Consider the following 14231-nt stretch of genomic DNA (forward strand, 5'->3'; position numbering starts at 1 on the left):
ATACTAATTATTGTGCAAAATACTAATTATTGTCCCCCCTCTCATCTCACTCTTTTCTCTCTTGTGCAAAAAAACCTTGGTAGAAAAATTATTGTGAAAAAAATAAATATATATATATATATAAACATACTTAAATGAAGTGTAATTTATTAAAACAAGTGTCTAAATATTATTGGGTCACCTCATCCAAAATCATTTAACCCAAAACTTGTTTAGAGTGATTTGGACAAAATTAATATTGTGTTCTTAGCACATTGTTACTTGCGATGTTGGGCACATACAAAGTAAACTGAACTGAATTGGGGCTAATATTACAATTCTTCAAAGGTCATTCACATTTTGTATTGAAGTTAATTATAGCTAGGAATGAGACAAGGCTTGATTCTTATGTATATGCATGATTCTAAGCGAGCGTGAGCTCAAGAGAGACATCATTTTTGTCTGGACTTGGATCGCTCCGGTTGGAGAATAATGGATGAAAACCTCTTGAGTTCAATGACAGGGAAAGTCTGTCTTCATCCGCTCTCTCTCCTATCTTGTTTACATCTTCGAATCTTTGTTGGTTGCTTTTGTAACAGGCACCTCCTAGTGACACCATTTCGGGAGGATTTGTGCTCTCCTGAAAAACAATATCACACAAGGACTTGTTTTCAAGTTTAAGCAACTATCTATAATTTTCTGATAAATTTTTCTTTCATTATTATGTGCCACTAGGACCTAGCTAGGTGAATAAGACAATAAGACATGAGAGGAATGGGAATATGGGATTATACCTGGACAGTGGTGTGGCTTCTGAAAAGATCCTCAAAGCTGATGTACGAGTGCGTCTTCTTCTGTTCATCGCCTTTACAAATTATAATTGGTTCACTCCCTTGGTTTCCATGGTAAGATTCCTTCTCATAAGGACTCCTGCCCATAAGAGAACAAGACTTAACCTCTTTATGTTTTATAAAACATAATATAACATGTTTACTTTCGGGAGTACATGTTAAAGAGATCTAAAATTTTACAGCTCTAAAATTTCAAAGAAAAAATAAAATTATATGAGTCAAAAAAGAAAAAAGAAATTAAATAAAAATACCTTTGATGAGGTTGTGTGCTGGAATGCTCTTCCGTACGTTGAGGAGCTCCACTAGTCCTCAGGTGAAGAGGATTCTGTCGGAAGGAGAAATCTGCAGGTGCCATATCCTTCTTCCTTGCTGCTGTTAAAAATTAATTAACACAAAATATTAGATGATTTAAGAAATTTTTAAAACAACAAACTTATATCTATTCAAATTCAATCATTAGAGTCTCATAGGATAGCTCAAGTGGTAGGAGCTGTGGACATATGGGTTGAGTAAGAGAAAGTTCATGAATCAATTTCTGACGGATGCAATTTATCTTTTTGATGTATCAAAAAGAAATTCAATCATTAGATCGAATAAAGGTTTCCGCAGATAAATTTTAGAAAATTACTTACAATACGTCATTATATATTTTATTTTAAGAGTATAAATTAACTTTCATATTACACATTAATTTATCAATTTTTCCTGGTACATATATTTACCAATGTTTAAATGATGTAAATTTCAAAAAAAGGGATGATGTAAAATTTGAAAAACATGATCTTGGAGATAATGTTATATTTTTAAAATTAAATTGTTTAATTTCATAAAACTATTCAGTTTTGTAAAATGAAACGTTCTGCCATGTTTACCAATGTTCATTTTTTTTTTTTTGAACTCATGTTTACCAATGTTCATCAATGTGCGTGTGTCGGTGTGTACATATATATTGAATTCAACTGCTACTTTATGGTATTAATTGTATTGTATACCAACAATCATCACAACTAGAACACAATTGAAAATTTTAAATATCTAATTTAGAATTTGATTTTTTGGTGATGTATATGTATATAGAAAATGATTTGTTAAGGGGAATTTATTCAGTTAATATGATCTATAATCTTGAGAGAAACTCGTGACCGTAACTATAAAATAAAAAAAGAAAGGAGTACTATTGTGTGAATTGATGATGATGAAACTTGGAGTAGTAGTCCAACACATTAAACGACGTCATATTCTAGGAATAAGATCTGGAAGAATATTTGACTATGGTTTTCTTGGTGACGTAGAAGGGAATCAACCGGTTACGGTGACGTGAGCTATCTGTGGTTAATTCCTCAATTTTCTTGGCATACATGTCACAGTATTTGGCTTCTTTTCAGTGTTTACAGATCTAATTTCCTCTATTGTACCAAACAAAATGTCTAATGTCCTCTACACCTACCTATTTCTTCCATTTAGATGATGCACTCATGTGTTTCCGTAGCACCTAACATGCGTATAATTAATTTCTAACTCAGAAGGGACAGTACATTTCAGTTAATATCAATAATTTTTTTATTCACACTGGCTTGCTACACTTATACTATCAAGTAAGAGAAAAAAAGACTAAAATATATGACCGATGAAATGATAGAAAAATAAGAGAGAAATGTGAAGATTAAAATGAAGTATAGAAGAGAAAAATGAGGGTAAAAGAGTCAAAACTCATTTAATATATACCTTGACTCAACTGCTCCTGCTTCATGCTCCTGTACATCTGCCAAATTGAATTTTAATTTAAAACTTGAAACTAGCTAGCTATGAATCATGAAAGATTTTTAATTTTTCAATAATTGTTGTTCTGTTCTTAACAAAAACAGAAATTAATGATAGAAGGAAAAAGCAATTAAGAGGTTAATTATGGAGAAGAAAGTACCTGAAGGTGACTTTTAACATGAGATATAGTAAGCCCCTTTACATTCATTATCTGCAAAATCAACTTTGGTGTGGCCCCTGTAAATCCAAAAGAAAATAGAAAGTGTATGTTTGAAATTTTTTCAACAATGAAATCTGGAGTCAAAATCAAATCCGGGGAGAAGCTTCTTAGACTAGTTTATGGGTTTCAAAATGAAATTGGATGAAGTGAATTAAGCTTCTCAAAACATGTCATATAACAACATAAAAAATGTTGGTACGAATGGAACATAGAAATTGAAAACCAAGGTTTTTGTGAAGACAAGATAAATTAAATTAAAAGTAAAGGAATAAATATTGTTAATAATGTATATGATCTTACTGTCTTCTCCTCCTAGCCTTTGAACTGCATGCACGAAGCAACGGTGGAGATCTGGAGTCCAACGAAGGCGAGGCATTTTTGATCGAACATAAGGCCTAACCATTGGTGTTTTCAGGCTTATCTCAGGAAGCTGATGAGAAGGGTTATCAACCACACTGCTAACAAGAGAAGAAGTGGAAGAAGAAGACCCAGTTTGAGTTGGGGACAGTTTGAAAGAGTACTCAGCTTGAGCATTCATTTGAGTTCTGTTTTTCTCTTTGAGGTGAGTGAGTTATGGCAGAGGAAGGGGAGGGGAAGAGGGTGGTGAGTGGTGACTATGATTCTATGAAGAAATTACAAAAGAGAATAAATACTAAGTGAGACTCTGTAGTACTACAAAGGCTTGTCCTTTTGTGCAGCTTTTATTACCCCAAAGGTCAATTTAGTCTTAGGGAGTTTCGATGGATAAAAGGAAAATTCGAGACACGGAAACTGAGAAATCAAAATTTGTTCAACAATGTGTTGATGATTGGGTGAAAATGAAAGGTTAAAAGGTGAAGGGGATGTTCCATCACTGAGGTCTTTGTGCAGAGAGATATCATTTTCTTTAGACATTCCTTGGGTCTTTTCCAGACATTCTTTGTCTCTTAAGGAAAAAGAATCAGCTACATTCTTAATTGTTATTGTAAATACATTATAATTTAAGAGCAATAAATTCTAGCCTAATTAATAGATAGCTTGACTTTTTATATATGCATTTAGTTTAGTTGACAATTTAATTTCTAAGTAAATTTTTGGTTCCCACTAGGGTGGGCAACCTTTATTTTTGGTCCACCGGTGGTCCACTCTTTAAAACCGTTAGATCTTGGAATCAAAGAATATTCTATAGATGAATGGTTAGGATTGAAAGCATAATAAAAGGGTAGAAGTGTAATATACTTTCTTTTATTATTTAAAAAAAAAATTCTAAGATTTCAGATTCAATCAAATTCACAAACTTCTCCAGATTCCAACAAATTCAAGATTTCCAGATTTCATCAAATCAATTCAAATCTCAGATTTCCTGTACCAAAACAAAAATTGGTTGGAGGAGGAACAGTGATGGTGCAAGAACTTCTTCATCTTCATCACTTTATCTTCTTCAGACCCAAAATCCCAAATTTGTGACTCCGTCATGCTCAAAGACCCAAAGCTCTCCTCTTACATCTCTGCTCCCAGTTTCTTCACGGCCGTTCGGTGAGATTCCGGCGTAGCTCCGGCATGATTCCCAAATGCAGCTCGAACACGCCGCCGGTGGAAACAGAAGTTTGGGATCAACGACCTGGTGTGGGTGATGTTGAGGTCGGTGAAAAGTTGGTGAGTGAGGGTAGCACTTTGGGGTGGTTGAGATGAGGAAGGTGGTGGTTTCTGGGTGGAGGTGGGTAGGTTTGGGGATCTTGCTTGTGCAAAAGGGGGCTGAAAATTGGGAAATCGTTGGGGTTGGGTTCCATTTTCTTCAACAGAGGAGGAAGAAAATTGGCGAGAAAGGAAGAACAAGAAGATGCTAGAGTAGAGATAGGTTGGTTTTGGTTGGTAGCATTGGACGTTGTTTAGCCAATTTCACAAATTCAATTCAGAGGAAGAAGATTGAGATGGAAACTCAGAAGGATCTAGATCTGGGTTTTTTTTTTTTTTTAAAAAAGATATGGGTTAGATCTGATTGGAGGGATGAAATGTTTATGATTTAATTTTTATTATTTATCTATAATAAATTACTTAAATACCCATGGTCCATGGGTGGACCAAAAATAAAGGTTGCCCACCCTAGTGGGAACCTAAATTTTTAATGTTGACTTTTTATATATGCATTTAGCCTAACTATTGAATGAATTTAAATGTATCCACTTAATCTGATCTTAGATATCACACGACAGCTTGCTGAGGGAAATATCAGTAAAAAGAAAGCCCACAGATATATTGATTTTTTTTACTACACTATTTAAATTCATTCAATAATAATTAATGAGTCAACATATGTATGTTTAATGAGGGTCATTAGTGCCCATAACTGAGAAAATAAATTCCAAGTCAAATTAATTACAGCCTGCATCATCATCTACCATAAAATTAATGTCATTTTTCAATGCCCATTAAAAATTAAGGAATCAAGTACTTCTTTGTCCTGATGAAACCATGTAATTATATTCTGTGATAAATTTTTATAATTTGCACTTTAGTTATACTATTTTAAATAACAAACTGAAATGTACTTAATACTCCCATTTTAATATATGTGATGATATTGTACAGGGTAATGAAGCAATTCCCAAAAACTAAGTACAGGATTGAAAAGTGATGATATTGATTAATATGTGAAAGTGAAAGGTAGACTGGAAAAAATTGGGGGGAAATGTAGAAAAGTGGGATAGAAAATTAGATATGAACTCAAGAGGCAGGTATATGGTGCATGAGTATGTACAAAGAAAGGATGAGATGAGCAAATATTGAATGTAGTGAAGAAAGCAACAAGATAGCTACGGTTATATGCTTTCACTAAAACCAAACCAAAACGCATTATTACAAAAGCAAATAAATTTGTTTCTTCATTCCTCCGCACGAACCGAAAGCTCCTTACATTGAGGCCAGATACTACGCACATTCAAGACCATGATCCTTCAACAGCCAATGAGATGAGGACACGCACTCATAGTTCGCATGTCGGGGTTTGCTCTAAGGCTTACACCTCTTGATGAAGTTACCGTTGGTGAGGAATGGATGTAGTAATGGTGGCATAATTCAGTGCATTATGGAAGTTTCTGCAGACACGGCCAAACTGGTTTGAACTCATAAAACTAGAGGAGACACACGCACGAGGTTGTGGAAACGCAAACGCATATATGTAGGAGATATAGGGACGGTGCTGTTAATTGTCTTGACTCACTCGGATTAAATTTAAAAGGCATAACCTAAAAAAAAACCATCCATTTTCACTTCCACCTCATGTAAAGAAGAAAAACATGAAAAAAATAAGTGATATGATTTGTGATGTGACAGGAAATCGAGAAAGAGAGATAGGAAGAAAAATGAGTGAAAATGAGATGGAAGAAAAAGTGAAGTGTGTATATATCATTACTCATTTAAAAAGGGAGACAGTGAAGAATTAAGGAATGAATTCATAGCATGGAGATAGGGTGGTAAAATAGGCTTGATTCGTTAGATAGTTTGGCCCATCTTTTTTATGGGTTGGGTTGGATTGAGAGTTTGAGATATTGGACTTAAATTTTAGTAGTGAGTCCACTTAACCAACTCGCATTTTGGTGGGTAGATTCAGGTCGACCGCCAACTCATATTTGTTCGCCTCAAACTTTCATGATTGCATCATTTCGTTTGGTTAATTTCATTAACACGTAATCAATTATAATGTTGGTTGATTATTTTTGCTAAAGTAAACTTTTGCCGGCTATTGTGGAACACATCTAGTAATGTTAAGAACGTTAAGTGAGTGTCTATAAGAAAAATGATAATTTATTAATGATTTGGTGAAGGTTATTGACACTTAGATTTGATAGTTGCTAATTGTAACACCCCCTTTTCCCCCATTGTTTTATTTAAAAACATTTATCAGAGTTAGAAACATATCTAAGGGAGTATTACACTTCTTCACGAAAACTCATTAAAATTAACACTGATTGTGTTTGAAAATTTATAAGTTCATATGCTTTTCCAAGAATGAATTATTTCTGCCAATAAAATTTCTAAACCAGCCATATAATCCTAAGATGCATAAAATCACTTATTTAAATAAGTTTATCTTCCATGATATTCCAATAAAATTCATCATACTCAGAACTGAATTTCATAAGCACTTCGGCCATCAATTGTACGACATCGTCATAATTTAGAAAAATATTCAACAACTTCCATAAGGAGAGGTTATAAAATCCTCTCAACAAAAGTGTAAAAGTAACGTAAAATATCTACCTAGTGTTACATTACAGAGCAAGACACTTATTTTATAATAATAATAATAATAATAATAATAATAATAATAATAATAATAATAATAATAACATAAGCTAAGACTCTCCGAAGCTACTCCTCATGAGCCACATCTCTACCTCCAGTACCTGAGCGATGTCGCATAGAACATCATTCCAACAGAAGGGTAAGAACTTACATTGTATAAAATATAGCATAACAAAGAGCAAGTAAACAATTCAGATCCTGCTTTATAAACTCTTCACATTGTCTTTAAAATCTGAGTGATTATAATATTTTCTCTCAAGACAGTTTCACAATTCTTATTAATGATTCGGGAAATTATAAGCTTAAAGAAGAATAATAATTCGACTTTACCACAACAGCAAAACAATTCACCAACAAATCACCAAACACATAAAACCACTGAAAACGTGAAACTTAGTGTGTGAGACTCTAATGTATGCATGTGGTATCAATTGTTAACCTTAGCGGTATCACCGCGTCCACTCCAGACAGTTAACCACCAATGAAGTCCACGCCAGACTTCTAGAACCACTCCAGTTCTGGGACAAACCTCAGTTTTCCGATGAAAACCGACACGTTGCCTCTTGACTAAATGAAGTGTATTTCGTGCAAAAACTCATAAATTAAAACATGCAATTTGAGACCACTCCAGCCCCAAATATATAACATATTTTCTCACCAAATTCCATAACGGAAATCACACCAAAATTGCACAAAATAACACTTCAATACAATTATCAAATCATTCACTATTCTACTGACAAAATAGCAACACAAAATCATCAAATGTCTCATATCAATTACTAGAATCAGTTTCAGAATCAATCCCAGAAATAAGCAGAAACATAGCAAACTTGCATATAATCCTGGTACTAAATGAGCAGTCCAAAAATTATGAAAATTTTACCAAACATAGCCTTATACGTTAGCTTTCATATAAAATTGGTTTCACCCAATTCGGAATTCTGTAGAGAGAGTTATGCTCTCTACAGCACATGCTGTTAGGGTGTCTGCGAGCAGAATAGAACAGAACCCAATTTTTCCCAGAACCTCAATTTCGCTCAAAATCAATTTTGCTCACCACATGTTAACACTCAACACAGTCTCTCAGTTCTGAATTTTCAAAGAAGATGGGGGTTCCTTCATGTTAAACTCAACCTCTGTTATTCTACAATTATACAAGGTAAATTCAAACCCTTACCTTCTATGACACTGGTACAAAGCCTCCTTGACCCTTTTCTTCTTGAAGATCAAATTCTAGGTTTTCTCCACCTTTTCTCCTCTCCTTCACCTTTCACGTGTTCCTCTGTTCTGCTGCTTCTCTAATCCTAATTTTCTGATTTCTCTCTTTTTAATTCTCTCATAACCCTTAAATAATCTTACAATGGGCCTCACTCCCAACTACTTACTTAAAACCTAAAACCCTTATTTATCTATATCACATAATTATTTAATAAAATAACTTAATGACCTTATCATCTAATTAAATCACATAATCATCAAATTAAATCACATAAATTATCAAATTACCATATAACATAATAATTAAAATAAAATAATAAATAACATAATCACGAAAAGTGGGGTGTTACACTAATGAGGTCACATTTACATAAGGCATGATAAAAATTTGTTTGATATTATTGATGAAATGAGAATACAAAATTTAAAATGGAAAAATAATGAAATTGTTATGAATAAAAGAGTAAGCAAGTAAATAAGAGAGGAGAAGAGATGAGCAAGAGATAGAGAAATAGTGTGATGAGGATGCTCTGTTACGTGCAACTTCCCTTGTATTTATAATAGTAGGTTAGGAGTGTTGAATAAGTATCCATAACTCTTAGCCGAGATGGATATCCAAACATTCATAACACTCTAGGATGACCATCTCTTAAGAGTTAAAACCTTACTAGACAAAACCCAATGGAATAAAAACCTAGTGAAGGAAAAAGAGTACATCATTCCATAGTTCGTATTTGTACATTACATTGCCTTATGAAAAAAGTATGGCTCTAGACGTCTATGTATCGTAAAAGTAGTAAAAAATTCCTAACTATGTCAATATGTGTTAAATGTAATATGCATCTTCGAATCTACTAAGAAAGAAGTCTTCTGTGATGTCCTCCCGCCTTTCCACAAATAAGTGCATTCTTTGGGATTGGGTATTCATCTCTCCATGACTTGGAAGGTGTATACACCCTAAAATAGAATTGCTGCCCCAAAAATTGCCTTGCCCAATTCTCAGACCTTATGTTCCACATTCCCACATTGTCCAGTGCCATGTAGATTGCAGTCCATGACCTTGGATACACCTATGTTCAATCAACAAAATCAATTTGTGTTATTTGTTGAAAAAACAGCAACAACTATCTACATCCCTCATAATATGTTGTATAATATCATATGTGGTTTATTTAACTTTAATCAACCAAATTGGACATTTTGTCATATACCTGGGTGGTGCATCTATAAACAGCACCTTTCAGATTGTAGGATCTTCTGCTTGCAGGTGTCCACTGTCCAATACCATACCTAACAGTTCCACAAGAGTAAAACATTATAGTTAATTAAAATTAACATGGAAAGGCTTGTTAATTAGTTCTCATAATTGGTAGTACAAGCTTACCCTACAACAAAGAAATTGTAGCCATCTACATGCCATGATTGCATAGAGTTCTCCCAATTCTGGAACACAATCTCCACAAATTCATGGTGATTAGCCCCCATGACAGAGGTTTGGATGTGAGCTTTGTCCCCTGTGGGTTTACTAGGAATGCTTCCAAGGGAGAAAACTCCAGAGATGTTGTAGTAATCAGCTAGTTTCAATGGAGTATCTGGTGCTTCATATGAAACACTGTTTACTGCATACCTCTGCTTGCCATTGATAATGGGAGCAGAATTTTCCAGCATGATGGTTCTAGTGGGTTTGATTGAACCGTAGTGATAAGATCCCTGAGGGTTTGGTCTAGGTCCACTTGCTGTTAGGTTCAATCTGGTTCAATGATCACAGATACAAAACATGAGGACAAGCTGTTTGATAAAAAGCCACAAATAGAAGAAAAGGTTAAGAAAGAGTACCTGATAGTCCTAGCTTGTAAAAGAGATGAAGTCATATCAATAGGTCCTTGTGGAATGGGACCAGACACCCTCTTGATTGAATTGCTGTAGTGAAGAGTTCCAGTTGTTGTGAGTATTTTTCTGGTGAACCTTGTGGAGGCAACAATGTAGTAATCATTGGCAGGTTGATCAGCTGTGACAAGCACAGAGTAGGATTGTCCAGGATGAATGTCCAGGAAAGAATAGGTGTTCTGGAGAGTGTGTGATCCTTCTACCTCCACAAGTTTCATCTTGTGCCCTTGGATTCTGAAGTTGATGGATGTTGTTAGCCCAACATTTGATATCCTGAATCTGTAAGTCTTATCTGCACATGAGTGAAAAAATGATACAGTGAGTGAAAGACATTCATCAGAACAATTTACAAGACATAAATCTTAATGGTTCTGGCAACAAACCTTGATCAACTGTGAAAATGGTTTGTCCATTCTTGCCATGCCCATTGATTATAAGTCCTTGAGGGAAGGGAAGATTATGACCATTCTCCAGGATTCTCTCCAGTCTATGATGGCTTGTGTTGAACCAATCACCAGCAAGAATGGAGAAGTCCTCTGCAGGAGGAGGGAAAGGAACAGGAATTCTGGGGCGGCTTCGGATTGTGATGCTTCCATATCCTCCTGCAGCTTTTTGCATTCCAAGAGATGGGAAATAGAAAAAGCTACCAATTTGGTCCTTCACGTGGAGGACATAAGTGAAGTTCTTCCCAGGTGGGATTGCACAGTTTGTGCCAGAAACTCCATCCTGCCATGAGTTTCTCCTGTGCATTAAGCCATTCCTGCAGGACATTTGTTAAGAGTTAAGACCATTAAATTCCAGTAAATTATATCATTTTCTTGAATTATGTTCATGAAATCTTGGTGTGTGTAGTCTGGACAGAAATCTTTTGCAGTTAAAATAATGGATTAGATTAACAATAAAAAGATTGAAATTTACAAAAGCAGCTTCAAATATTTAATGAACAAAACAGTAATAAGATCATAGCTGATATACCATGATATGAGGAATGGTTCTGTGAGTTGGTTATGCACACGGATGATCAAGTTATCATTAGTAACAGCGTTTATGTGAGGCCCTGGGAATTTTCCATTAATCAAGATCCCCTGCAAAATTGAAAAACAAAAAGTAAGAACCACATTGAACTCATACATTCAAATACTAATTATGATCAGTTTGTTATACCAGCCATATATATATGAATAAAAGAAAGTAAAAGATGCATTAAGAGGTTGAAGGACAAGAGACAAGAACCTGTTGTTTGACACCAAGAGGGTTGATGTCACCATAGGTGATCTTCCAGTTGAAGAACCTATAGGGGTCTTCGGAGTTGACGCCAGTAGTGCAAAGGAATGCTATTGCAAGAAGCAGAATCAGAGAAGAAACTGCAGCTTTGCATGGTGGTCTCATTGTGAATACGCTTTCTTCTCCCCAAGTTCTCAGTCTCTGTTATTCTTGTTACTTTGTTAGCGATGTAGCGAGTAATGAGTGATCACAAAAGATAGAATAAGGAGGCAATGCATATTTATAACATGGTTTGCTAAGTAAGTTGATGAATCCTAACTGAATTGCAAGATTTTTTTTATAGATAATGATTAAATGATTACTTTAAAAAAAGATAATGATTAAAATGATTGATATTAATTTTGAACTTTCATAGGATTAAAGGTGACTGAAATTAATGATTACTTTAAAAAAATTATGTGGATATACAATATGCAGAAATTCGACTGAAATTAAAATACTTACGTACTTCAAATTACTAAAATGAAAATATTCGAATATTTGAGTTATAATTTAAATAAAATTAATTAATTAACTTTAAAACTTATATTTGATTAAAAAATTAATTTTTATTTTATTTGCAATAGTGACAATAAGGGTTTGTAATAAAAAAAAAGTGACAATAAGGGTCTGATGACCCTTGAACCCCGCCAATGAAGGAAGCAGTTAGAAAAGATAGTTTAAGATTATTTGTATCTTATTTATTTATATATTTGCATTTCAAAAAAATATTTATTTATATATTTGATGATAGATATTGGGATATTTTCTTTTTTTTTAATTCTGTTTTGATAAACGACTTGCTAAGATAGTAGTTCAAAAAAAAAAATAAGATAGTTTTTTTTTCGATACATCAGAATATTCAAAAAATAAGATAGTTAGTTTAAGGGAATTTAAATCTTTTCAAGATAAAACTATTTTTTTAAACAAAGATAAAACAGATTAAGATTTATTTAATAGTTTTCATTTTTTTAGAGCAAAATATAAATATTAATAAAAATACAATCTTGAAAAAGATTGAAAAGTACAAAACCCCAACAAGAATAAAATGCCTAAAACCCCAAAAGCCTCTAAAAATCATGGATCGTCTAGTCAAACAATAACCCAACCACAAAGATCCCTACCAAATAAACCCAACCACAACTCCACAAGCATGTCCACATGCTTCAAGCCAAAATAACAACACCTGGAATCGAACATTAAACTTGAGATTATATTTAATAGCTCTTCATATGCACTACTTGAGATCGAACATTATACCAAATGCTTAAAAAACCCGAGACAACCTACCATTTATGATACACTAATTAATTAAGATTTATTAGAGGTTTAGTTTACTTAAAATTTATATGATATCTAGCTTTATATTTTTTTTCCATGAATTAAGAGTGCTAAAGACGATCAGAAGAACTGAACTAGCAAAACTTAGGAAAAACGTAAAAAATCGGAAACAATTCTAAACTAAATTTAGTCGAAGCATTCACAATAATTCATCTCTCTAAACATGTCTCTCAAGTAACATGAGATAAATGGTCTAAAAAAACGCCGAGTCTAGCCAATTACATGCGTGCACGGATGAGATTTATATAATAATTTTGTAGAAATAATCCTCAAGATATCTTATGGAATTGGAGCTTGGATGATTGAAAAATATATAGTTTTTCCTCTCAATGAATGTTTCAATTTGAGTTGGATAATAATTTCATATCTAAAGACTTTAAAAACATCATAATCAAATTAAACATGAAACCATACTTAAAAGGAATCAAACGTCACTTGAAAGAAACACATGTTAGTGTTTGATTCGAATTAAACACAAAGTTAAATTTATTCTGGTGAAATTCTAGAACATTAAAAGATAACCAACCACACAAGAACTAAGAACTTGAATTTAACATGAAGAAATATTGAAAAGTATACTTAGGCTTAGTTTTTTGGAATGATAACCAATTACATTGATGCAAAGATAATTAACTAGATTTGTCTACTCCTCATCATCCTCATCGTACGTCTTCATCCTAATCAGATTCTTCTGTAGGAAACGGATTGAGAGTGTTTAGTTTCTCTGTAACATGATTCTCATAATAAGCTGCCTTTCGTCTCGCTGCTTCGGCGGCATAAGGCGCTTTCTCAGCATCAGACATAGTCTTCCATTTAGAAGAACCAGCTTTAGCAGAGCCAGCTTTGTCGACATCAGGATGATCCTTGTGGAACTGTTTCCTAAATTCCTCCAAGAAAACGAAGAACACAGAGGCAGAAAACCTGCTGGGATCAGCTCTGTTAGGTTCGGTCCTGGACTTTCCACCTTCCATTGACCGAAGAGGATGAGAGGGAATAAGGTTTTGGGGTTAGGGTTTGGGAGGAAGAGAGAAAGAGCAAGTGGTATGGGACGCTAAATATAGGATATTGATAAATTTATATAAGTTATAAATTAATGATTTTTTTTTTGTCAAAATTATAAAAATACAATGGGCCAGGAATCCGTTCAAAAATTGGGCCAGGAATCAAAGACCATAATATATCTACCTTTTTTATTGTTTGTTCGAGTTTGAATAAGAAAAGGAAATAGATTCATGGAATAGAAAAAAAGTCTAAATTGTTTTAGGAGGTAAGGACTTGAGCCAGAGGAAAGTCTTTTCGAATAAAAATCTCTACAAGCTAACAATCTTGATGCGAGACCCTATGAACACCATGTTTGCCATGAAGTTCTCCTTGTAGCATACTCTACAGATCGAAGGTCGTGAAAGCTGATGATGATAGTGATG

At 33.9% G+C, this 14231-nt stretch overlaps 3 protein-coding genes across 3 annotated transcripts; all 3 read right to left on the reverse strand.

Annotated features, from left to right (window-relative positions):
- Positions 1 to 268: 268 nt before the first annotated feature.
- Positions 269 to 3404, reverse strand: LOC130726309 (probable transcription factor KAN4). The gene is made up of 6 exons (XM_057577551.1): positions 3112 to 3404; positions 2752 to 2828; positions 2556 to 2592; positions 1082 to 1202; positions 774 to 909; positions 269 to 619 (listed from the first exon to the last, which is right to left on the reverse strand). The coding sequence occupies exons 1-6, from the start codon at positions 3347 to 3349 to the stop codon at positions 404 to 406; spliced, it is 825 nt and encodes a 274-aa protein (XP_057433534.1). The 5' UTR covers positions 3350 to 3404; the 3' UTR covers positions 269 to 403.
- Positions 3405 to 9170: 5766 nt separating this feature from the next.
- LOC130725720 (L-ascorbate oxidase homolog) lies at positions 9171 to 11592 on the reverse strand. The gene is made up of 7 exons (XM_057576924.1): positions 11437 to 11592; positions 11179 to 11288; positions 10587 to 10963; positions 10153 to 10495; positions 9701 to 10066; positions 9528 to 9606; positions 9171 to 9386 (listed from the first exon to the last, which is right to left on the reverse strand). Exons 1-7 carry the CDS (start codon positions 11590 to 11592, stop codon positions 9171 to 9173), a joined length of 1647 nt encoding a protein of 548 aa, XP_057432907.1.
- Positions 11593 to 13484: 1892 nt separating this feature from the next.
- Positions 13485 to 13778, reverse strand: LOC130725721 (HMG1/2-like protein). The gene has a single exon (XM_057576925.1). It carries the CDS (start codon positions 13776 to 13778, stop codon positions 13485 to 13487), a length of 294 nt encoding a protein of 97 aa, XP_057432908.1.
- Positions 13779 to 14231: the final 453 nt, after the last annotated feature.

This window comes from Lotus japonicus, chromosome 6 (genome assembly GCF_012489685.1).
Source record: "Lotus japonicus ecotype B-129 chromosome 6, LjGifu_v1.2".
NCBI lineage: Eukaryota > Viridiplantae > Streptophyta > Magnoliopsida > Fabales > Fabaceae > Lotus > Lotus japonicus.

Excerpts from the sequence above, each read along its gene's own strand:
- LOC130725721 (XM_057576925.1), bottom strand. The coding sequence starts at position 13,778 with ATGGAAGGTGGAAAGTCCAGGACCGAACCTAACAGAGCTGATCCCAGC.
- LOC130725720 (XM_057576924.1), bottom strand. The coding sequence starts at position 11,592 with ATGAGACCACCATGCAAAGCTGCAGTTTCTTCTCTGATTCTGCTTCTT. Across the intron at positions 10,964-11,178 it reads GAACCATTCCTCATATCATG|GAATGGCTTAATGCACAGGA; the intron begins GTATATCAGCTA and ends AATGTCCTGCAG. Across the intron at positions 10,496-10,586 it reads CATTTTCACAGTTGATCAAG|ATAAGACTTACAGATTCAGG; the intron begins GTTTGTTGCCAG and ends ACTCATGTGCAG.
- LOC130726309 (XM_057577551.1), bottom strand. The coding sequence starts at position 3,349 with ATGAATGCTCAAGCTGAGTACTCTTTCAAACTGTCCCCAACTCAAACT. Across the intron at positions 2,593-2,751 it reads ATGTTAAAAGTCACCTTCAG|ATGTACAGGAGCATGAAGCA; the intron begins GTACTTTCTTCT and ends TCAATTTGGCAG. Across the intron at positions 1,203-2,555 it reads GCAGGAGCAGTTGAGTCAAG|CAGCAAGGAAGAAGGATATG; the intron begins GTATATATTAAA and ends AATTTTTAACAG.